At 46.0% G+C, this 23,300-nt stretch overlaps 2 protein-coding genes across 3 annotated transcripts in view; both read left to right on the top strand.

Moving 5' to 3' along the window:
• The first annotated feature begins 2,197 nt into the window (after nt 1-2,197).
• MAP2K3 (mitogen-activated protein kinase kinase 3) overlaps nt 2,198-23,300 on the top strand; it is a 58,414-nt gene continuing 37,311 nt past the window's right edge. Inside the window, exon 1 of one of the 2 annotated variants that reach the window (XM_063143652.1) lies at nt 2,198-2,391. In XM_063143652.1, the coding sequence (XP_062999722.1) occupies nt 2,376-2,391 (16 nt within the window). In that variant the 5' untranslated portion in view covers nt 2,198-2,375. The remainder of the gene's footprint in view (nt 2,392-23,300) is intronic. The other variant, XM_063143653.1, reaches the window with a different exon arrangement.
• PDAP1 (PDGFA associated protein 1) overlaps nt 19,914-23,300 on the top strand; it is a 227,007-nt gene continuing 223,620 nt past the window's right edge. Inside the window, exon 1 of the mRNA XM_063143657.1 lies at nt 19,914-19,919. The gene's annotated coding sequence lies outside the window, so the exon portion shown is untranslated. The remainder of the gene's footprint in view (nt 19,920-23,300) is intronic.

Raw genomic sequence — 23,300 nt, forward strand, 5'->3', positions numbered from 1 at the left:
TCAGCCTTCCTCAACCTGGGCGCTCCAGATGTGTTGGACTGCATCTCCCAGAATGCCCCAGCCGGCTGGCTGGGGCATTCTGGGAGTTGTAGTCCAACACATCTGGAGCGCCCCAGGATGAGGAAGGCTGGACCTACATTTGCCCAGCAAGGTGTGTGTATGTGTGCGGCAGCTCCTTTCCTTGGCTGATGGCCAGGTGTCCGGGAGGCAGGAGGCGGGCGGTGAATGGAGGCTTTCTGAGATCTATGTAAGCCACTGGGGGGGGGAGCTTTTGGGGAGAGGCAAAGGATGGGGTAAAGATGCGGTCAATAAATTTGTCTTTGCTGTAAATCTGAGCCATGATGTGGGTTTGTGGATGAAGGCTTGTGTGGGTGTGATCTTTGTACGTGTGAGATTTCTTTTGCTGTGCCCTCAGTTTCCACAATGACTGTGCAGCGATTTCAGGGACTTTAGACACTCCGACACCATTAGCGAGGCAAATTCCCTAAAAATATCTGCATATCCTGTTGCGTAATTATTCTACCAGTTGTCTACATCTTGATAATGTGTGTACTATGCAGCATTGCGGGGGAGATTGATCTCTGTGGCATATTTTGCCAATAAAGACTGAGTAGGTGATACTTTCTAAAACCGTTAGCATTCCTTTTCTTCTTTTCCATTACATTTACATCCTGCCTTTCCTCCAAAGAGCTCAAGATGGCATGCATTGTCCTCCAGCCTCCCGCTACTTTATTCTCACAACAACCTTGTGAGGTAGGTTAGGCAGAGAGTTGGTGGCTGGCCCAAAGATGTCTAGTAAGGTTCCTGGCCAGGAGGGGTTTTGAACCTGAGTCTTCCCAGCCCTAGTCCAAACCAGACTTACCCAACCTGGTTCCCTCCTGATGTGTTGGACTACAACTACAATCACCCTGAGCAGGCTGGCTTGGAATGATGGGAATTGCAGTCATTTCATTATATTTCTATATTGCCCAAGACCCAAAGCTCTCTGGGCGGTTTACAAGGATTAAAATGCTATTAATCCATAATATAAAACTAACATACAAAAATGTAACCATTAAAAAAAATCAACAGTAAATCCCTTAAAAAAACCCCGCATCAAATGTCGTCAAATGCCTGAGTGCAGAGGAGAAGCTTAAGGTGATGCTGGAAGGATGACAGTGTTGGCATCAGGCAGACCTCGCTGGGGGAGAGCGTTGCATAATCGATGGGAGCCACCACCGAGAAGGCCTCTCTCCCTTCTTTCTTGCTGTCCTCCAAGCCTCCCTTCACGGAGGCACTTGGAGGAGAGCCTCAGAGGATGGGCAAAGGGGTCCAACCCACATTTAGAAAGTGCAAGGTTGGGGAAGGGCAGAGTATTGCCACGTAGGGTATTTTGTAGATAGTCAGGGTATAAAGTGAATATATAAATAGTAATAAATAAATATCCACCACACTACAGTGGCTGTTCTTGTTAGAAAAACTGGAGCAGGGGGAATAAAATACTATCAACCAAGGGCTACAGAGAGGGTGTACCCCATGCCTCTCAGGAAGAAAGGGGGGACCAAGTTGAACCCATACATTGGCCGGAGAAAAAACATCTGCAGGGAGTTTATTTTGCCCTTTAGGCAAGAAAAACACCTCTCTCACACACCTGCCTGATTCTGGCTCCTACTTAGATCCAGCTAAACGCCCAGGTGAGGAGACAACAGGAAAAATTTTCCTTTTTGCCCAAGTTTCCTTCTCCCTCGCAACCCTTTTTTCCTTTTGTGCCATGTCTTTTACATCACAAGCTGAGGCCAGGAACCCCAATCCACATCACTCACTCTCACTCTGTGTGTGTGTTGGTCCTAGCTAAGAATCACCTCCAATAAATAAATAAATAAATAAATCAAGTACCGCCACACTTGGCCAGGTGAAAACACACTCCACACCCCCAGTACAGGCTCCCATAGGACACCCGGAGGGTGAGCACATTCTGTTGTGTCACCAGCAAAGAGCGCCGGTGAAGACTTATGACAACCACTGGAATTTCCTTTAGGGACACCTGAGAAAGAAGGCGTGGGGGGGCGGGGCGCGATGGGAAAGGGGCGTGACTAAAACAGACCCCGCCTCTTGAGCGTGGTGAGCCAATAGGGGTGGAGAAAGGGCGGGGCAGGAGCTGAGTGTAGGGTGTTTTTTTTTGCCTCTGCTGCTACTGGCGTCGGCGCTACAAGTTTAGAAAGCGCGCTGCTGGTAGTTGTTGCGCTTGATTCCGGAGGCTGGTCCGGAGTGTGTTTAGACATGTCCCGCTGCTGCTGATGTTGCGCTCCTCGCCTCGATTTTCGCTGTGGCCTCCTCGCCTGGGCGTTTAGCCGGATCTAAGTAGTGGTAGCCAAAACCACCCTATCCATCTAGCCATGTCCCTTCCCAAAGGTAAGAGCTCTCTGCAGGTGGGGTCTCCGCAGTTTCTTCTCTTGCTGTGTGTGTCTGGAGGGCGCACCTGGAAACCGGTCACCTGAAAGGTGGTTTAACTGCCTCCTTTGGTTACGCGCGCGCGTTATTAATTCTGCAGGATGCCTTGAACTAATGTCGCTTTACGCCGCTTGACGTTTGCTTGGGTTGGATCGATCGATCGATCGATTGATTTGACCTTCTTGTTGTCGGAAGTCCCTTTTTGTCGGGTGCATCACGTTGGAAGGCGGCCCGGGGAACTTCAAGACAAGGGCTGGCGTGCGGTTTGGCAACCTTTGGAGGTGGGGTGAAGATCCCTGCTCTTCTGTTTATACCCACTTCCTCTTTGGTAACAAGTTTGAGTGATTTGGCTCTCTTAGTATGAGCCCTGCTTGCCCCGGGTCCACCATGTAGTCCTCTGTGGCTGCAAAGGGATTATAGACCTAGGGTCAGATCTACACCAAGCAAGATAAATAATGATGATGATGATAATAATAATTTATTTCTTTATTTATTACCTGCCTCTCCCTCTGGATCGAGGTGGGGAACAACACCAAACACAATATAGTACATACGATTGGAATCCACCAGGGGAAGAGCCTTCAGCGTGGTGGCCCCCCTCCTGTGGAACTCCCTGCCTCTGGAGGTCAGGCGGACGCCAACCTGGTACTCCTTTCGGCGCCTCCTGAAAACATCTTTATTCCAAGAAGCCTTTCTTTAACATGCAGCCTTGGATTTCTGTTTTGCTTCTTTTAAATTTTGTTTTAACTGTTTTTTTCTGTTTTTATTTTCATTTTACCTTGTACACCACTCCGAAATTTTTCAGTGGGGAGTGGTATAGAAATATTCTAAATAAATAAATAAATACACTTTGAAAACGTTTTGAAAACTGTATATGGAGTGTGTCCTGGACCCCAACTGTTATAAACTGTTTTTAAGCTGTAGTGTAGATCCTGCCTCAATTAGAACCTTCCAGGATGCTTGCACGTGTTAAGAAAGTAGAAGAGATGCGCAGTTTGTGGTGGATGATGGTCTTGATGGCAATAATGATTTTGCGTGCTACTTACCTGGGATTAAGACCCAATGAATCCTGTGGGATTTCCTCCTGCAGAGACATGGGTTGTGTAGTGCAAGAGGATGAGAGTAAGGTTTCCCCCTAGGTAGGGTGACCCTATGAAAAGGAGGACAGGGCTCCTCTATCTTTAATGGTTGTAGAGAAAAGGGAATTTCAGCAGGTGTCATTCGTATGCATGCAGCTGGTGAAATTCCCTCTTTGTCCGAGTGCCTACTCCGAGGGAAGCTTGGAGGATGGCAACAAGGGAGAGAGCCTTTTCAGTGGTGGCCCCTGACTGTGGAATGATCTTCCCAATGACGCTCACCTGGCTCCAACATGGTTATCTTTTCGGCGCCAGGTCAAGACTTTTCTTTTCTCCCAGGCAGTTAACAACATATGCTGAGTTTTTAACTGACCCTAAAATAGTTGTTTTAAATGGATATTGTTGTTTTTATGCTTTTGATGGTTTTAAATCTTCATATTGGCTTTTAATGTTCACTGTTTTTAACCTTTGTAAACTGCCAGAGAGCTTAGGCTAAGGGGCAGTATATAAATGTAATAAAATAAATAGTTAAAGCTGCAGGAGCCCTGCTCTCTTGACCAGATAATTATGACTGTGTTTAAATATGCTTTAAAAAAATTAAACCGCAAAATGTTTCCCAGTTTCCCCAAATCCTCAAAGTCATTGGGCTTTTGGGGTGGGGGATTGCATGGTTTGCTTAGGGTGTCAGTTGCTAGCAGCTAGTCTAGGGTCATCCCGTTCCCTAACCTGTTCCCTTCTACTGTGGTAATACATCCTTCTCTGTGTGTGCACTCCTATGAAATAATTTCCTTACAGGGATGCCTCCTCCACATCTGAGGTTGATTAAGTCACTTCCTTTCACCACGAGCAGCGGTGTAGTGGAATCTGACTTCTCAGGGTCAAAGCATTGGGACTTTAGCAGGGACAACGATGTCATCTGCCTCCCCAGGGGGAATTCCCTGTGCAATCCTCACAGTAGCTGGGATGGGGGAACGGATTTCCCTAGCAACAATATAGTCCCCTGATGATCCCTGTTGTAATGCAAAGTATTTTGGGTGTGGCTTAGTCTGGAAATGGATAATTAAGACCCATGAATTTGAAAGAATTTATTTATTTATTACATTTTTATACCGCCCAATAGCCGAAGCTCTCTGGGCGGTTCACAAACAACTAGAAAAGATACACAGAAATGGATCCAGTGGAGGCTGCTGGCTCCAGTGTTAGTGGGGTGATGAATCCGCTCCGGGTTTCAGTCAGAACTTTAAAGGAGCTGTCCAAAGCGCACCTTAGATAGCTTCTTTTGAATTCTGGCTGGTTATAGAATCATAGAATAGTAGAATTGGAAGGGGCCTAAAGGCCATCGAGTCCAGCCTCCTGCTCAATGCAGGATGATACCCGGAGCAGATTCACCACACTACTGAGATTGGAGCCACCAGCCATCACTGGATGGATCAACACAGCTGCCTGCGTTTTTGGATTCTCCATGGGTGTGTGTGTGTGGGCTATGAGGGCTGTAATCATGAGTGTCTGCACATCAAAATCTGCCACTACACCATTGTCTGTGGGCCTTGCGTTTCCCCTTCGGTTAGAGCATGTGCAGTAAGCCTATATGCCCCAGTTGCTGGGGAATGTGGGCAGGAGAACGCTGTTGCACTGTGTCATGCTTGAGGGTCAACAGCTTGTTGGGTATTGCGTGACCAGAAGGCTGGGCTAGATGGACCCTTGGCCTGATCCAGCAGGGCTCTTCTGATGTTCTTAATATAGACAGATATGCTTTTGGAATATGGCCCCATTCGCTTTTGGGTGGTAGGTAGGCCCTTCCACATTCAGTGCCCTCTTTGTAAGGTCATGGGATCACCTTGTGTGCCCGCGCCCTCAATAAGCTATATTATGTTCTTTCTCCCTATGGGGGACCCAATCCTCACTTAGACACTGTGCAGACTTTGGAAGTCTCTGCCTTTCTCGTGAGTTGCTTAAAAGGTGTCTCATTGCCACACTTCTGTTGGCTACTAGTACTGATGGCTCTTTGCTACCCCCAGTATCAGAGGCAGAATGCCTATGTGCATCAGTTGCTGGGGAACATGGGTGGGAGGGTGCTGTTGCACCATGTCCTGCTTGTTCATCCCTGGCCAATGGCTGGTTGGCGACCGTGTGAACAGAACGCTGGACTAGATGGACCCTTGGTCTGATCCCGCAGGGCTCCTTTTATAGACATAATCAAGAAACACTGGTAAAATTTCACAAAAGGCAAGATGAAATCTTAGGGAGTGGTGATGCGTTGCCCTCGCTTCTCCTTGCCCCAAACATGACCTGTCTTTGCCTTTTGTGTGTGTGGTCATTCTGAAATATGACGGTTGCATCGTGGCAAAGAAATGGAATTTGCGATATTGATTTTATATCAGATTCACTTCTGCATTATAACGGTATACATATAGAGTGACGTCTGTTCCTTCTTCAAACAATTCATACCCCCCTCCTTCCTCTACGAAATAGGAAAAAAAATGTGTAAAATACCTACATTTGTTTGTTTGACAGTCATCAAACAAACCCCAGAACAAAAACAGGCGTGTTCAGAGTGAGAGTACAGCTTAGTTTGCCACCATTAGAGACCCGGTGTCAGTAGCAGTGTTGAGAAACCCAGCAACTAAAAATCAATTTTTCAGAACAAAAGCAAGGTCAGGATAAACCCGTTCAGGATAAAACCCAGGCAGAGAGACCTTTAGCTCATGTGCTTCTCTGGAATGAAAAAGCTCTTAGCAGCATGCTGGCTGGGGAATTCTGAGAATTGTAGGACTCCCCACCCCACCCCCTCCCCCGTCCAAAAAAACATAGGTTTGCAATCTTAATGACCTTATGGGGACTTGGTTTAGATGGCCATGTGTATTACCCCAGTTGTGAAGGAAGCCCACAACTAATATTCCTCTTTCCCAACTCCACCTAACCACTATTCTACACTCTAAAATGCCTACATTCTTGCGATCTTAGAGCAACATCAAACTGTTAGTTTATTTATTTATTTATTTATTACATTTCTATACCGCCCAATAGCCGGAGCTCTCTGGGCTGTTCACAAAATTTAAAAACATTCAAAGTATAAAACAACAGTATAAAACCATAATATAAAATACAATATAAAAGCTCAACCAGATCAAAACAGCAGCAATGCAAAATTACAAACTTAAAACACCAAGTTAGCGTTTATTTATAGACTGTTAAAATGCTGGGAGAATAAAAACGTCTTCACCTGGCGTCTAAAAGCATATAATGTAGGTGCCAAGCGAACCTCCTTAGGTTCGCCAACCTTGATTTTAAAAACCCAATAAACTCTGGGCATGTGCAGTTTTGCTTTTTCAACTCGCGTAAATCGTAACACCATCATGGCTACTGGAATCAAATGGAGTTTGCTTCTGCTGCTCTCATCGCTTTGCTGCTCCCCGGGTAATCAATGGGGTGGGTGATTGGGACCCTGAACTTTGGCAGCTTCATTACTGTGAGCCCTGCATCTCCCACCCTGCCAGGTATATCCTTGCCTACCTGTTTCAGTGTGACTTTGAGGATGTCTTCTGTGCAGGGACAATATATGTTGCCATCTCCAATTTAAGATTTACATATAAATTGATGTGGGGGTGTAGAAAGAGAGGGGAGGGCTGCTTTCCTAAAGATCACTTGCTCCCTACCAGGAGGAGGGCCTTTTCTGCTGTGGCACCCCGGCTGTGGAATGAGCTCCTTAGAGAGGTTCCCCTGGCGCCTACGTTGGACTCGGTGACCTTTTAGGCCCCTTCCAACTCTACTATTCTATGATTCTATGACTCTTTCCGGCACTGGGTGAAAGCCTTTTCATTTCCCCAGTATTTTAGCATTTTACCATCCTAGTCTTTTAATTCTGCTGTTCAAAATCTATATTTTAAATCTCTGCATTGCTGCTTGGTTTGATTCTGGTTGTACTTTTATATTGTGGTTTTAAGCTTCCATATTTTGTATTTGACATTGTGCCTTATGGTTTTAATTTGTGAACCGCCCAGAGAGCTTCGGCTATTGGGCAGTATAGAAATGAATAAATAGAAGAGCTCTGGTTTGAAGGGTTATATGGCGTTAGGTGAATTTCCCATGCTAGCCGCTCAAGGCATATCTTACACCGCAAACTTAAACCGGTTTGAAATTGATTTTAACTGTGGAAGAACTGCAGGAGCTGTAGTCTCCTGTGTGGGTGCAGATAATTATTTATTAGAAATCCTAGCCCCCATGTAGAATGACAATTTCCAAGGTTGCTTAGATAGGAACTTTGATAGCCAATCCAGTCTGAAACCAGTTTGGAATGGAGTATAATGCTACTACGGAAATTTGGGCAGCTTCCTGTCACCTTGAAGGAAAAGGTGTTTATAGTGCCACAGCGGCAAACTCACAAAACTTGGCCTTTTAGGCGGCAATCTTATGCATACTGACCTTGGAGGAGGCCCCAATGAACAAACCCAATGGGACTTACTCCTGAGTAAACAACTTGGGACCAGGATACCTGAGAGAGTGCCTTCTCCCTTACCAACCTGCCCGGCCACTGAGGTCATCCGAGGGCCTGCTCCTGGTGGTTCCACCTAGATCCATCTTCCGATTGGAATCCACCAGGGGAAGAGCCTTCAGCGTGGTGGCCCCCCTCCTGTGGAATTCCCTGCCTCTGGAGGTCAGGCAGGCTCCGACCTTGTACTCCTTTCGGCGACTCCTGAAAACATCTTTATTCCAAGAAGCCTTTCTTTAACATGTAGCCTTGGATTTCGGATTTCTGCTTCTTTTAAAATTTTGTTTTAACTGTTTTATTCTGTTTTTATTTTCATTTTACCTTGTACACCGCTCCAAAATTTTTCAATGGGCAGCTGTATATAAATATTCTAAATAAATAAATAAATAAACATACACGGGATCGTGCCGTTAGAGAGTTTTAACTGTGCAGCAGATTTGACTTGTGTATTTTATAAAAACAATTTTTTAAAGGGAATGTCCTTTGCTTGGAATTAAATTTGGAACAAGAATGTGTCATTATGTGTTTATTTCTCCACATCAAAGGCTGGGAAAACCTTTTAAATACTCAGTTAATGACTACCGAAGTATGGACTGCACATTGTTCACATACTTAGACATAACAGAGCAATTATTACAGCTTACGTAAGTGGCAAGAAGATACATTGTGAGATACAAAAATATTTCTCGTGTTTTTGTTTTCCTATTCGCCAAGCTCGGTTTATGGCTGGCTTGTAAATAGCTGTTTGCCTCATCACCTGGGGTGGGTGAGAATCTCCTGCAGGTGACCAAACTGGTGAAGCTTTTGAAAATGGAAGAAGTGTTGTTCAAGGTTTGTTTCTGATGTAAAAGACTTAACTTACAGTGCAACCTTGTAAATGTCTACTCAGAATTCAATGGAACATGATCCATTGTGTAAGACTGCAGCCACAGGTATGTATGGGCAGGCAGGCAGGCAGGTGACTAAAGTAATGTTGATGGATGAGCAGGCCATTATTTGATTTGTGTAACTAGTAACTTAGACTGTAGCTTAAAAGATTGGAGGCCAGCATGTAAGATAAAAATCCGTACAGAACCTGCGTTTGCAATTTGCAGCCCAACTCATCTGGAGGGGTCCAGGTTGAGGGAACGCTGGTTTAAGTGCAAATGTCGAAATAATTCCTAGGATTTATTGTAAATTTCATAGGAGGCAAATCATTTCAGAGAAAATCAGTTCTTCAGTTAATTGTACTTTGATCCAGGACATTCCAAAGAAATAGGAAAAAGTTCCCCCACCCCTTTCTCTCAGCTTAATTTCCATATGGGAAAATATTTGGGGTGTATGTGTTGCAGCACGCGGGGAGAAGAGAACTAATTTTCCCCTCCCCCAGTGCAATCTCTCATGAAAATTGCACCCTGCATGGCAATTAAGGAGCTTCTCCATACACAGGGGGGCGGGGGGAAACCCATGCCTTACCAGGGCTTCTGTCCTTGCATTAATCCCACCATCGCAACACTCTTTCACACACATCCACATGATTTGTACCTTTCTCATAAAGGCCCCGTTGTGTTTTAATGAGACAGTCCCATCTAGTGGCGGAGAGATCCCGCGATATCAGGATACTATCACATTGCCTGTGTTTTTTTAAAATGCGCCATTTTGAGCGGATAGCGCGGGAAACATCCTGGCTGTTGGCGACCCCGTATAATGGACCCGCAAACTTCCATGAGTGTGAGTGGTCAATGATGAGAATGCTATAAATGGCCTGTTTACAGAAGCCCATGCCATTGGCCTTAATAAACATTTAGGACTCTGTGGAATAGATCTACGGCCCTTAGAAACTGATTAGAGGACGGGGGCCAAAGGCCCAGAACCACCCCTGCCTTCAGATGTTTTGGACTACAACTCCCAGCATTCCTGACCATCAGCTGGGGCTGATGGGTGTTGAAGTCCAAGACATCTGGAAGGGAAGTCTGCTCTGTTTTCTTCCAAAATAATATTGGTCCGTTCATGCTTCATGTGTTTCGTGTGTGTGTGTAGCAGCGGTTCTTTTAATATGGGCACACCTAAGCCCTTGGCTGCTGATTTCTTCAGTATCCTCTCCACATGAAGTTATAGTGCGCACATGGGAGTTTGCTAGTTGCTGTCTGGAAGGCAGCCTTGGTTTGTCTTGTGCTTTTACAGGTGGCTGGGATGATGATGAGGTACTTGCCCTGAGGAACTTTTGAACAACAACAAACATCTAAACTCAAAAAGTTCTCGGATGTCCTAATGACAACCTGGATTTTATTCGGATGCCTCCATGGTGCCTCATTGGGTTGTTTGTTTATTATCAGGGGTGTTGCTTGGCACCCAAAAAAATCAGAGCCCAGGCTCATAGGACACCAATGTGCAAATTTAAAAAGAATGACTGGGATTTATTTAAATTTTGTAGAAGACCAAGCCAACCAATTAATTTCCCATGCAAAGCACAGTCTATAATGTAAATTATTTAATTACTTTGCACCCCACCCACCCCAGGGCATCCTAAATTGGCAGTTCCTCTTCAATTACAATTAATTTTTGAACAATTTATTTGTGAAAACATCCATACAAAAGTGTGGCCGGTAAGTTTTTTTTTTTAAAAAAAATGTCCCATACTCCAGGAAATAAAGCCAGACTGCTCACTTGAGGGAATGGTATTAAAGGCAAAACTGAAGTACTTTGGCCACATAATGAGAAGACAGGACACCCTGGAGAAGAGGCTGATGCTAGGGAAAGTGGAAGGCAAAAGGAAGAGGGGCCGACCAAGGGCAAGATGGATGGAGGATATTCTGGAGGTGACAGACTTGACCTTGGGGGAGCTAGGGGTGGCAACGGCCGACAGAAAGCTCTGGCGTGGGCTGGTCCATGAAGTCACGAAGAGTCGGAAGCGACTGAACGAATAAACAACAACAATCCCATTCCATGCAATTCACCTTTTTCAGTGGGATTTGGGGTGGGGTTACAGCATCTGGAGAGGGCTAACCCTTCCCTCTCCAGCTGCAGTTCCCCTTGAAAATTGCCCCTTGCATGACAGTTGACCCAAGGAAAAACCTTTTCATTTGCACCAAAGGACACTGAGGGCTCTGGTAAATAAATTCCGGGCTGGTTTTAAATCTTTGCATTGCTGCTCAGTTTTATTCTGGTCGTACTTTTGCACTGTGGTTTTAAACTTTCGTATTATATTCCATGCTGTATTTGCGTTTTTAATTCTCGCGAACTGCCCGGAGACTTTCGACTGTGGAATGGTATAGAAATGAAATAAATAAAACCAGTAAGTTAACAATAATAATAATAATAATCGATTTGATGGACTGTCTTACTCTCTTCAGTAACATGTGGTAAACGGTACACACAAAATGATAGATCGTAGCTGTGTTGATCTCTTTGAGAGAGAAAAGAAAAACCTTGCCAAGGTTTTGATAAGGGCAATGTTAGAACCAAAGACAACGTCGCAAAATAGTGAGTGGACTTTGGAATTCTTCAGGCTAGTTATTAAACACAGCAGCAGGAACGGGGTGGTGGAGGAGGTTGAAATGTTGCCCACAGGTTCAAAAAGTTGAGGCCCTTCGCCTTTATAGTGTGTCAGACCATGTCATCTATTGAGAAACTGACAAAAAAATGTAAGAAGAGCCGTGCTGGATCAGACCAAGGGTTCTGTTCACACACTTGCCAGCCAGGTGCCCGTGGGAAAACCCACAAGCAGGACATGTTGCCACAGCACCCTCTCGGCCATGTTCCCCAGCAACTGGTGAGTATAGGTATAGTTCCTTGGACACTGGAGGTAGCATAGGGCCATTGGGACTTGAAGCTATTGATGGCTTTATCCTGCATGGATTTTTCTAATCACCTGGTAACCATCGAAACTGGTGGCCATCGTTCTGTGGTGTGGCCGCGAATTCCATAGTTTGGCTCTCTAGTCTAGATAATGTGCAAGAAACCTGAAAGGTTTCTATGAGTCGCTTCCCAACATTTCAGCGTGAGTTTAGAGCCACTGAGCTGTGACTCCTCTGTGTGTGTGTGTGTGTGTTTATGTGTGTGTGTGTGCGGTGCAGATGTTTAACTAGAGAGAATTTGCATTTCCTGCCTGTTAGTGTGTAACCCTGGTATGAATCATCATCATGTTTCTGAATGGAGCTGCTGATTCACCAGCAAAAACATGCATGCCCAACCTGGCTTCCTGATCCCAAGGCCAGCTCCACCGCTCCTTAAAAGAGGCAGAGTGCTGCTGCCTTCGGTTGGGGCATGGGCCGGGGAGCACAGGCGGGCCAACCGGAATATGCTGATATGGTGGCACGTTGCATGCAAGCCAAGCCTTCGCGGGCAGGGTGTGGGCCCGTGCCTGGCTAGCAAAGTGAGCTTCCCAGAAAATTTTCAGTTGGAAGACTTTGAATCAGAACATTTTCCAGTTCAATTTTAGGCCCATGCATGGTTAGTTGCATTGGACATGATGCTAATTTTAGGTCAGTTTGGGTCAGTTGCATTGGAACATTGTCTAATTTTAGGCGAATTGGGGGTAAACTGCATTGGGAATTTTTCTAATTTTAGGTCAATTGGGGTCAATTGCATTGGGAAATGGTCTAATTTTAGGCGATTTTGGGTCGATTGCATAGGGTAATCTGTGTCCAGTTTGGACTGGAAAAACTTTCTGATGCTTTAGAGCAGCCTTCCCCAACCTGGTACCCTCCAGATGTTTTGTGCTATAACTCTGAGCATTCCTGGCGATGCTGACTGTGGCTGATGGGAGTTGTAGTCCAAAGCACCTAGAAGAGTCTTGAGTTGGGGAAGACTGGATTACAACAACCCTAGTTCTGCTTTCCCCCCTAATACCTGCCTCCTGAAATGTAAACAGTTACAGGCTTTGTCTTTATGCTGGGGTGGGGATGGGGGGCAGTTTAGAAAAAAAAATGGGTGAAGAAAAGTACTCTGCACATGCTCAGCTGCACTCTTTTTCATAATATTTTACAGAGCAGGCCATGACTCTTGAAAGTTTTCTGAACTGGGCCTTGGTGGGTGACCAGCAACTCAAACAAAATTAACCTCTACTGTTATTTGGCATTATAGCACCCAAGCAGGAGAAAATAGAGCTACTTGTTCTGGAATCTTCACCACTGCTTTATATGTTCATTTTCTCTCTACAGTACTCTTTAGAAAAGATCTCTAGTGAAGACGGGGAATTCGTCAAGGTGCTAGTCCTCAGGCAAATGCAGTTGCATATATTTCTGAATTCAGAATGGGTAGTGGTGGTTCCTGTTAGAGAAATGTAACGGGGATTGCAAAATGCAGAAAATAAATTTGTGGACTACATCAACTTCCCCCAATCTGGAGATGTGTTGTGGGGTTATGGGAGTTGTAGTCCAACACGTTGGAGAAAGCAGTTCTACTTCATGCTGTGAGAAGCAAGAACGGCCCTAATCTACATGACTTTAGGTTTTATGTTTGAGCTTTTCACAGTCGCGCAATGAATGTGGCATGATGTGTGTGTGTTTTAAAAACCCCAAAACCTTAAAATAAGAATTGCAGACAGTGTTGACGCTCTTTCCACATTTTTGCTGAATGGCTTGCCAGAGTTTCTACCAGGCCTAGAGTCAAGACTGTTCTAGCAGCCTCCCTGTTCCAAACCATTTGGTTGGGATGGAATTTCTCAGAAGGGCTGGCAGGATGCCATTTCGGGACATCCCAGGAAGGCCCTGAGGCATAGCTAACTTCCTCGTGCCTGGTCCCTCTTGTTTTCCGCTTTAATCTAATTAGGGTGTCAGACAGTCACCCAGAGAGCAGTTCAACCATTCAGTGATTGATGTGTAACACTTGACACTGGTCATTCCATTGCACCTAGCCATTGCACTGTCATATTCTGCAGCCTTGGGAATTAATTCTGACATGCTCTAATTTCAGATTTGGATGTGACGCTCATAGCTGGAATGATAGGGAAAGGCAAGGGACATTTTTTTTTAACCTCCCTGTACCCCCTCGTGTATCAATCAGCAATTATAAATCTAGCAGGCAGAATGTGTTCTTTGCATAGAATGTATTAGGACTACCTGGGGTGTGCGTGCGTGAAGGGTATGTGTGTTAGATTTCTTCTTTGCTGTTCTTTAGAACAACAGCAATGACAAATAGCTGGATCTTCTAATGTGCTACTATTCAGCTGATCTGCATGAACTTTAGGATCATGTGGTATAGCCCAGCCTGGTAGGGCTGGACCACATGGTGCACATCTGGATGTTTCCCTATGTAAATGTTTTGTCGAACGTAGGAAGATGGCATGTTGGGGATAAATCCTTTCGCCATAACCTTCTCCATGGCATGCTAGTTTTCATTGGTTCAGAGATTTTTTTATATGGGGGACAGTTCAGACATTTAGCTTTCCCCACACTGGTAGTTGACAGAGTCAACTCAGATGTATCTTCTTGGATTCTTCTGGTTGTGTAGCTTGGCTCTTAAATTCGCAAGTTCTCATTGGGCTGCCTCTGCCTGCTGGTCACCAGTTGTGAGCTTACTTGTGGGCAGACGGTTCAATTTCCCACAATGCCTTGGGGTGCTTGACGTGGCATTGCTTGTTCTGGTGCATCATGGGAAACTAAAATAGCTGCTACTGCCAGGCACAGGGGACTCCCCTGAGGTCTTGGCAGCTGCCCGAGTATACCATGCAGTGACGCCAGATGTGTGTGTGTGTGTGTGTGCACAACCGTAGACCTTTTTATTTATTTATATTTATTTATTTGTTACATTTATATACCGCCCCATAGCCGAAGCTTTCTGGGCGGTTTACAAAAATTTAAAACATAAGAACAACAGTATAAAAACATTTAAAAACAACAGTTCTGGGGGTCCGTTAAAAAACAAACTTAGCATTGTTAAATGGTGTTAAATGCCTGGGAGAAGACAAAAGTCTTGACCTGGCGCCTAAAAGATAAGTGTTGGCGCTAGGCGAGCCTCATCGGGGAGATCATTCCACAGTCGGGGGGCCACCACCGAAAAGGCCCTCTCCCTTGTTGCCATCCTCTGAGCTTCCCTTTGCAGCTATGTAATCATTGCGGCTACTATTGAAATGTATAAAATTGCTCTTGCAGGTCGGTGATTATGAAATTTTCCCTCTCGTTGCATCATTTCATTAGAACTGGCTTGGAGCATTACGGCTCCGTAAGGGAAGTGTTTTGGCAACAAATGTGCCACAAATTGGAATGGCACCCATTTGGCAAAATTAAGGAAGGATTGCTTTTGTGAAGTGGTGTATCTCTTTTTGCATAAAATGTGGTTGGTTATCTTTCCATCAAAGGCTTTTTTATTTTGTGCGATTTTAAACCGAGCTACTTATTCTGGGCCTACCTAACCTTCGTTTCTGAGCAAAGACCTTAATTTGTGTGCTTCCTTTGTGTTTTTAAAAACAATTAGCTGACTTCCCAGTTTGGCTGTGTTTGTGTGTGTGTGTGTTTAAAGCTCTTATGAAACTAATGGGGCCTGGTTGTTGACAGAAGAAAGTTTTCTAGACAAATGGGAACCTTTAAAAACAACCACCACCACATGTATGGGTGGCACAATTGGAAGGCAAAGAAATTGCTGGATTGTAAACAAACAAACCAACCATCTTTCTCTACCGTTTGGAGATATGTATTGGTGTTGCTGCCTAGGGTGACTAATTACACATTTCCAAAAAAAGAGAGGACAAATCAGGACACAGATTTACATAAAATTTGCATGTGCTAATTTATACGGATAGGTGCAAATTTGACATGATTTCGATAGAAATACAACATGTCTCCCCGTAGTGGGGAAAGCTGTGACCAAGGTTTGCGGGGTGTTTACTTAATCTGCTGCTCAGGTTCTTGCTATGGATGGTCAGTTTCAAGGCAAAGCTCTCCCAACTGATAGTTCTTTATCTTTAAACCAGACTTGGACAAGTGGAAAAGCACTTTCTTGTGGTTGGAGGTTCTTCAGAGAGACAGGAAGGAAGGGCCAAGAGGTGCCGGGTGCGGGAGCGTGTGCAGCATACTCATGGCTCTTCTTGAAACCCAATGTCTTTTCCTTTGCATTCGATGAAGACGGAAGCGTCTCTGAAGCTTGGGGCTGTTTGTGTTTGAGCTGGGAGGTTTTGACTTCTGAATCTCCTAAGCAGGCACAGGCCATGGAGGCGGGTGGCTGCAATGCTACTCTGGGTGCCCCCCTCCCAATATCACAGTTTAGGAGGATGGCAACTTGGGCAGGGACTTTTCGGTGGTGGCACTCCGTCCCTCTCCAGAATTTGGTGCCTACCCATTGAGTCCCATTGTTCCTCTGCTTGTGATCTGGATCCACAACTGAGTTGCAACCTATCCCAAGGTGGGTTGGACTAGCATTACTTCCACCATACGCACACATAGTAGAAAATGAAATAGTAGATCCCATAATTCATGTTTGGACTAAAGGATAGGTCCTGGCTCTGAATGAGTTAAAGATTGCTTGGCGTGTATCTTATTTTCCCAGGCTTGTGTTTAAATAATTTAATGATCCTTGGTTTTCTATTAGCGTCTGTTTTTGCTTTGTTAGATTATGTATTTTTCAAAAGTGGGTATTATTTATTTATTCATACGTTAAAGAGAATGTAGTAACAGAAAGATCTATAGAATGAAAAAAAGAAGAAGAATGCAGCCGTAATTATAGTGAATATCAGAAGAGGTAAGCAAGCAAACCTCAAGGGGAGAACAGCAGAAGTGAATGAAACTTTCTGGATCAAAACGGTGAGCCTGAATCAGAATAGTTTGCAACCGTTGCCAAACAGTGAACAAATACATCTGCAACAGCTGGAAACAGTTCAGCGTCTGGACTCAAAAGATGGATTTCCCCCAAAGAATTAACGAAATAGTTGCATATAGTTTGTGTGTGTGTGTGTGTGTGTGTGTCATTGTGTTCATGGCTATAAATAAATTAACTCGACTGGAGTGTATTTGCAAAAGAGCTCCCCATAGTGGCTTTGGAATCATTTTTAAAACCGTTTAGAAAACATTTTGGCTGCCTCAATTGCTGCCACTTCTTTCTTTTTCTTTCATTGACTTATCCCTCCCCTTTTCTTTGCGTAAATCTCTTCCTCTGTTTCCGCCTGGCGGCGTTGCCCATTTAATTCAAAGTTGGTCAGCTGTCTCTGCTTCCTGTTGATTCTCTCCCTCATTGGCCCAAGCGCTGGCTGTTTCGTCGACACCAAATAAAGCAACAGTATAAAAAGAGAGGATGTTGAGCAGCTGCCGTGGAAAAGATCACTTTGTGTGGGTGGCGAAGTTGTGAATGAGTTCGTAGCTAAGCTCTCTCTTATCTTTCTGGCAGCAGCGAAGTGTGTTTTGCGTGCTTTGCTTCCCTTTTCAAGGCTGAGTGTGTTTCCCGGCCGGAAAATCTGTATGTGTGTCTCTAGTTATCTGACCGTTCTCACAAGGAAGGCTTGCCTTTTTGCCACTGCTTCAGATTATTATTTCTCACTAAGGGCTAGGCCTATAGCTCGAATTTCTGGGGTGATGTTGTGGACCTAAGTGTAAGTTAGCCTGACATATAGCCCAAAACTCCACGCAAGGACGCTAATACAGGGGTTCCAACAACGTTTTTGGTTGGTGGGCACATTTGAAATAATGAGATTGTCTTGGGCACTCTCACAAAATGGCTGCCAAAGGGCCACGGAGAGGCCATGGCTTGTTGTTTAAACCATGGGTTGTTGTTACATGCGAACCCAGAACCATGGATTGTTAATTAATTGTTTCACCAGGTTACACAGGCAGCAGGTAAGAGTGGTAAAAAAAAACCAACCCCAGCTGCTCTACATGCCAGTACTAAAGTGTGGCAAAGACATTTAAATTCAGAGAGGGAGCAGTCAAAAGAAGAGGGGAAACAAACAACCCTGGGATTGAGAAAACAAACCATGGCTTGTTCTGTCATCTGCCAGACAAACCCTGGGTAGGGAACAAACCCTGGGTTAAATAAACCACGGCTTAGCGTTTTGTACGAACCAGGGCATCGCGTAACGTGTGGGAATGATGTACCCAAAATGCGCATCCCTTGTGCGTCTTGTTTGCTACACTTTATTTGTGTCGTCTAGAACAGAACTTTAATTCCCCTTTCTTCCTAATGGGAGGATGTACAAGCTGCAAACCATCCATGTCAGTTGATCTGCAGTAGGGCAGGGGACGGAAAACGTGTGCTTCCTGTCCACCCACCACTCCGCCACGTTCTGTAGCCTCAGACGCCACAGACCCGTGGTTGCGTTTTGAATCCGGGCCCAAGTTAAAACACCCGATCTGTGAAAAACCCAACGCTCACCCCCTCCCATCACAGCACCACCAAGAGTCGAAGCTGGGATTTGCAACTTTTTGGTTAGCCATTGGGTTTCCTTTGTTCACTTCCTTTCCTTGAATTGTGCTTGCAACAGTTACATGGAAAGAAGCTGAGCGATATTTCCCCCTCTCATTTTCTGGCAGTTTGGCCTCTGAATCTGCTGTTCTGGTTTTCTTTGCTCTCGTGTTCCTTCCTGGAAAATTGTACCACCCTGTCACTTCGGCTTATCCAGGATTTCTCTCTTAACCCAAGCAGAGTGGGACGTTGGTCCAGTTCAAGATGTCATGAACATAACCAGGCTGAAATCGCGCTTTTGAAAACTGAGCGGATTTTAAACCAGTTTGTGGAAGCAGCGTGTTAACTAAAAGAAGCAAGATGCTAGTCCCTCACATAAACCCCACCCACCTCCCCAACCCTCATTTTATCCACACACCAACCTTGTGGGGTAGGTAAGGCTGCGAGAGCCACTGACCCAAGGTCACCCAACGCATTTCGTGTCAGCCCTCTCGCAGACTGATCAAGACCTTCCTTTCCGAAGCTGACCTTTGAATCGGCTGCTTAATTTTTCTGCTCTTGTATTCTGCATTGGTGGTTTCACTTATCCATTTATTACATTTTTAATGCTACTTTGAGGACACAAAAAGAGCCATAAGCAGTTTTAACATCTCGGATCCTGCTCAGGTACCCTTATTGACTTAAGGTTCAGTGGGAGTCTACCAGGAGTAGGGCCTTTTTGCTAGCGATGCTGACTCTGTGGTAGCAAATTCTACCACTTAACTATGTGCTGCGTGAAGAAGTACATAAGAACATAAGAAGAGCAGTCCTGGATTAAACCAGAAGCCTAACTAATCCAGCATTCCAGTCCCACAAGCAGGACATGAGTGCAACAGCACCCTCCTGCCCATGTTCCCCAGCAACTGGTATACAAAAGCACACTGCCTCTTATACTGGGGGTAGCATATAGTCACCAGCACGTCTCCACCATATTTTTGTCTAATCCGCTTTTAAAGCCAGGTTGGTGGCTGTCGCTGCATCTTATAGCGAATTCCATAGTTTAAATGTGTGCTGTGTGAAGAAGTCCTTCTTTCTGAATGTGTCTTTCCTCCAAAGAGCCCAGGGCGGCGTCAATCCTCCTCCTCAACCCTCCTTTTATCCGCACACCAACCCTGTGAGGTAGGTAAGGCTGCGAGAGTCAGGGACCTGAGGTTACCCAGTGAGTTCCGTGGCAGAGAGAATCTCTTTATTGGCTGTCATTGGGCCGGTGTCTTTTTTAGTTTGCCTTTTTTTTTTTTAATTGGAACTGGCTGTTGCTGCCGACCAATGGCGTCGCTGGTTTTGTCATCTGGGATACTGTGGCGAAAGCAAACTGTAGCCAGGGTGGTTGGACTTTTCTGGCCTTAAGCAGCTCAGCTGATTCACAGCCGGCGAGTTCTTGAGCTGGCTGGGGACAGGGTGAGCTTGATGTGTACAAACCAGCCTGTTAAAGGGAGAATTGGGTTTCCATAGTACAGGATGACTTTTTGGCTTAGTCATACATACACGTAGAAGTGGAGGGGGGGCGCCTGTAAAACCCAATTTCCACGTAACTCTGGGAAACCCCCACAGCAGTTAAAATTATGGGTTGGTTGGTTTTATAAGAGACCATCTTTCTCAACTTCCAGCCCCATTTTTAAAAGAATTTTATCAGGCAAGAAATGCTTACCAAAGCTGGACCAAAATCTCCCCTCACCCTTTCCCCTAAAGCTAGCAAAATGGTCCGTAGTGTGTTCCCACCCCTCCAGCCTTTCCCAGCTTGGCACCTTCCAGATGTGATGGACTACAGTTCCCATCATTCTCAGCCAATGTGCAATGGCGGCTGGGAATGATGGCCATTGCGGTCCGTCTCCTTTCTTCCTCCCTGCTCGTCCCCACCAGACGTTTTCATCCTGTTTCTCCATGTTTGCAAAGGCCATATCCCCCTGTGACTGCACGGAGCGAGCTCTTGCAAGGTGGGGCCAGGTTCGAGTTAAGGGGGAAGCCCTTGGCAAATGTCCTTCTGGCTGCCCCCCTCCTGGCTTAGGGGGCCCTGGCCATGGTGGACAAGAGAGGGGTGTGTGTGTTCAGGGGTTCGAGGCTTTTCTTTGAGCTTGCAGAAGCTAGTCCATGTAGTGCTAAACCCTGGCTTAGTGTTACACGTGAAGTGGCCCGTTGCAATCGTGAAGGAGTTCTGTCTCGCAACAGCATTGCTAGGTCCTTAGGTGATTCAGGGATCATTCATACCGATCCCTGCACGCTTCAAAAGAATTACTAGGATTTCACAGGAGGCAAAGCCAGCAAGCTCATTTCTCATCCAAATTATCCAAAATAAAATAAAATGGAGAAAGGGTTCTCTCCCCTCTCGGGGCTGGCATCCTGCCACCGCCCTAAACTTTATTGCCTTGCAGGGCATTGTTTGGGGTGTGTAATGTAGGAATGGGAAAGTTAACCCTTTCCTCCCCAGCTGCAATTCCCCCTTGCAAATCACCACCACCACCATCACCACGGGCACGGCAATTTATTTTTGCGAACCTCCCAGAGAGCTCCAGCTATTGGGTGGCACAGAAGCATAACAAGTAAATAAATAAAATTAATGGTGCAATCCTACGCACGTTTAGACAGGGGGAAAAATATCCTATAATTCCCGCCTGGGGAATGCTGTGAGTTGTGAAGGACTTTTTAATCTGTCTAAACGTGCATAGGATTGTGTCCTGAGTTGATTTAAAAACAACCACAAACCTTTCCATTGGCACCAAGGGACACTTAGGTCTCTGGAGAAAATAGATCTGGGCCCCTGGAAAACAGATTCAGGGCCGGGGCTCCCACACACCCAGACCCAGTCCCACACACCCTCACCCCTGCTCTGGAATCTCCTGTGTGTACCGTGCTGTGTGTACTCTTGCATCTGAAGTGCTTTTCCTTCTTCAAGGTGTGCCTCTTGTGCTTCCCTCCAAAGAGTGCACCAAGAAAACTTTTGCTCTCCTGCTCTGGCCAGGACTCCCCCTTCTCCCTCAGCTCTTTCCATGGTGGTTACGAGGGGCTTTATCTCCCTGCCTAAGGAGGCTGGAAAGGGCCCTCTGACTCCACTGCAGCTCTGATCCGGGTTTTGGCCGGGAGCCAGGCTTGCGGTCTTCTGCTGAGTCACGGCTGCCTTCTGTTCCATTTGCTCTGGTGGCTCCTACTTCTGAGAAAACCCCCCCCCCTTTCCCTTTCAGGCATTGCGAGTGAGGCTAGCCAGGGCTCCAAGTACCAGGCGACTCCGAGCTGGCTTGGAGAGGACAAGAAGGCTGACAGTTAATGCCAAGAAAAGACAGAAACTGCAGTAGTATGGTCTAGTGGTTAAAGCTGTCTGACTGGGACTTGGGAGACCGGGGTTCTAGTCCCCATCCAGTGGGTTTGGGCCAGTCACTGACGCTTAACCTACCTCACAAGGTTGTTGTGAGGATAAAATAGAGAGCAGGTTTCTTGTAAGAGGGAAAAAAGTGGGATAGGCTAACTTGAACCCTTCTGCACGTGGTACTTTTCTTTAACTGTATGTGTGTGTGTGTGGTGGAAGGGGGGGTTCATGCCAGAGGAAGCATTCAAGTGTATAGTTCTCAACCCCCTCCTGTTGCCAAAATGGTACAGTCCAGGCACAGCTGTACCACTTGTTCCTGCTGCCAGCTTCTGCAGCGTCCCTGACACTCACCAGTTGCCCTTTCTTCCGGGTTTCTCTTCCCCTGCTGGTAAAACCGCTGTGCCTACAGTCTTTTGTAAGCTTTCTGGGTATTTTGAGCTTTGTACCCAGGTCACCTTGTGTGTCTTTGCCATTACATGAGCTGGAAATTTCTGCTGAGCTGGAAACGTTTTTCCCCCTCTCTCTATTTTTTCTTTTTTTCCCCCCGGGGGAGGGTTTGTGAGATCACACACAGTCCCCAAACCAGATCAGCAGAAATGTTTGACCAAGCCAGCCTTGGGGGGAAATTTTGATATCCACTCCCCCCACCCACTAAAAGAGCTTTTGCACTGCTAACCTCAGCGCCTCTGTATATGGAAATATCCCTTAATCCTGCCCATCTGTGTCCCATTATGAAAGGGGCTTAGAGGCAGAGCCTCATAATGTAAGAATTTTGTGGTTACCTCAGCCCTGTCCTTTCCTTTTCTCTCTTCTTTGAATCTTGATGGTTTAACTTAACGTAACGTAATTTGGGGCATATTTCGGAGATGACAAAACTATTTCTTTTCCCTCTTTCACCCCCTCATGTAGAAGGTAAAATAGCTTCATGCCCTATTGTTTGGTAGACTGACTCCCTTGGGAATGATTTTTTTTTTACTTTTTAAAGATGAACAAGTTTCTCTAGCCGCCGAGAAACTGGGATTTTGGCTTTGAGAAGGTGCTATGCTGCCTTCCTGTAAGCACTTGGCACAAGTGTAAATAAATTGTGCATTTTAACTAGGGATGTGCTCCGCTTCTAATCGGACTGGCGAATTAGAAGCAGAGCGGGGTGCTTCGCCTCCCCTTAAGGCGGAGGCGAAGAGGATTGGGGGGCCGGCGGAGCGTGGCGAAGAGGATCGAGGTGAAGGCGGATCCTTCGCCTCGATCCAGAGCTCCGCCGGAAAGGTAAGTGGGGTTTACCGGGCCCTGCTGCTGTCGCCCATGCGGCGACAGTGGCAGGGCCCGGTAAACCCCCCCTCCTCTCCTTTACCTGCCTCCGTCCGCGGTCCGTCGGCTTCTTCAATTGAGCCCGTGGTTCAACCAGGAAGTCTGGGCCGCACGGCCCAGACTTCCTGGTTGAACCGCGGGCTCAATTGAAGAATTATTATTATTATTTATTTATATAGCACCATCAATGTACATGGTGCTGTACAGATAACACAGTACATAGCAAGACCCTGCCGCATAGGCTTACAATCGACGGACCGCGGACGGAGGCAGGTAAGGCCCCCCTCCCACTTGGTCCCTTACTGGGCTCTGCCGCCGTCGCTGCATGGGCGGCGACGGTGGCAGGGCCCGGTAA

The sequence above is a fragment of the Elgaria multicarinata genome, chromosome 17 (assembly GCF_023053635.1).
Source record: "Elgaria multicarinata webbii isolate HBS135686 ecotype San Diego chromosome 17, rElgMul1.1.pri, whole genome shotgun sequence".
NCBI classification, from domain to species: Eukaryota; Metazoa; Chordata; class Lepidosauria; order Squamata; family Anguidae; genus Elgaria; species Elgaria multicarinata.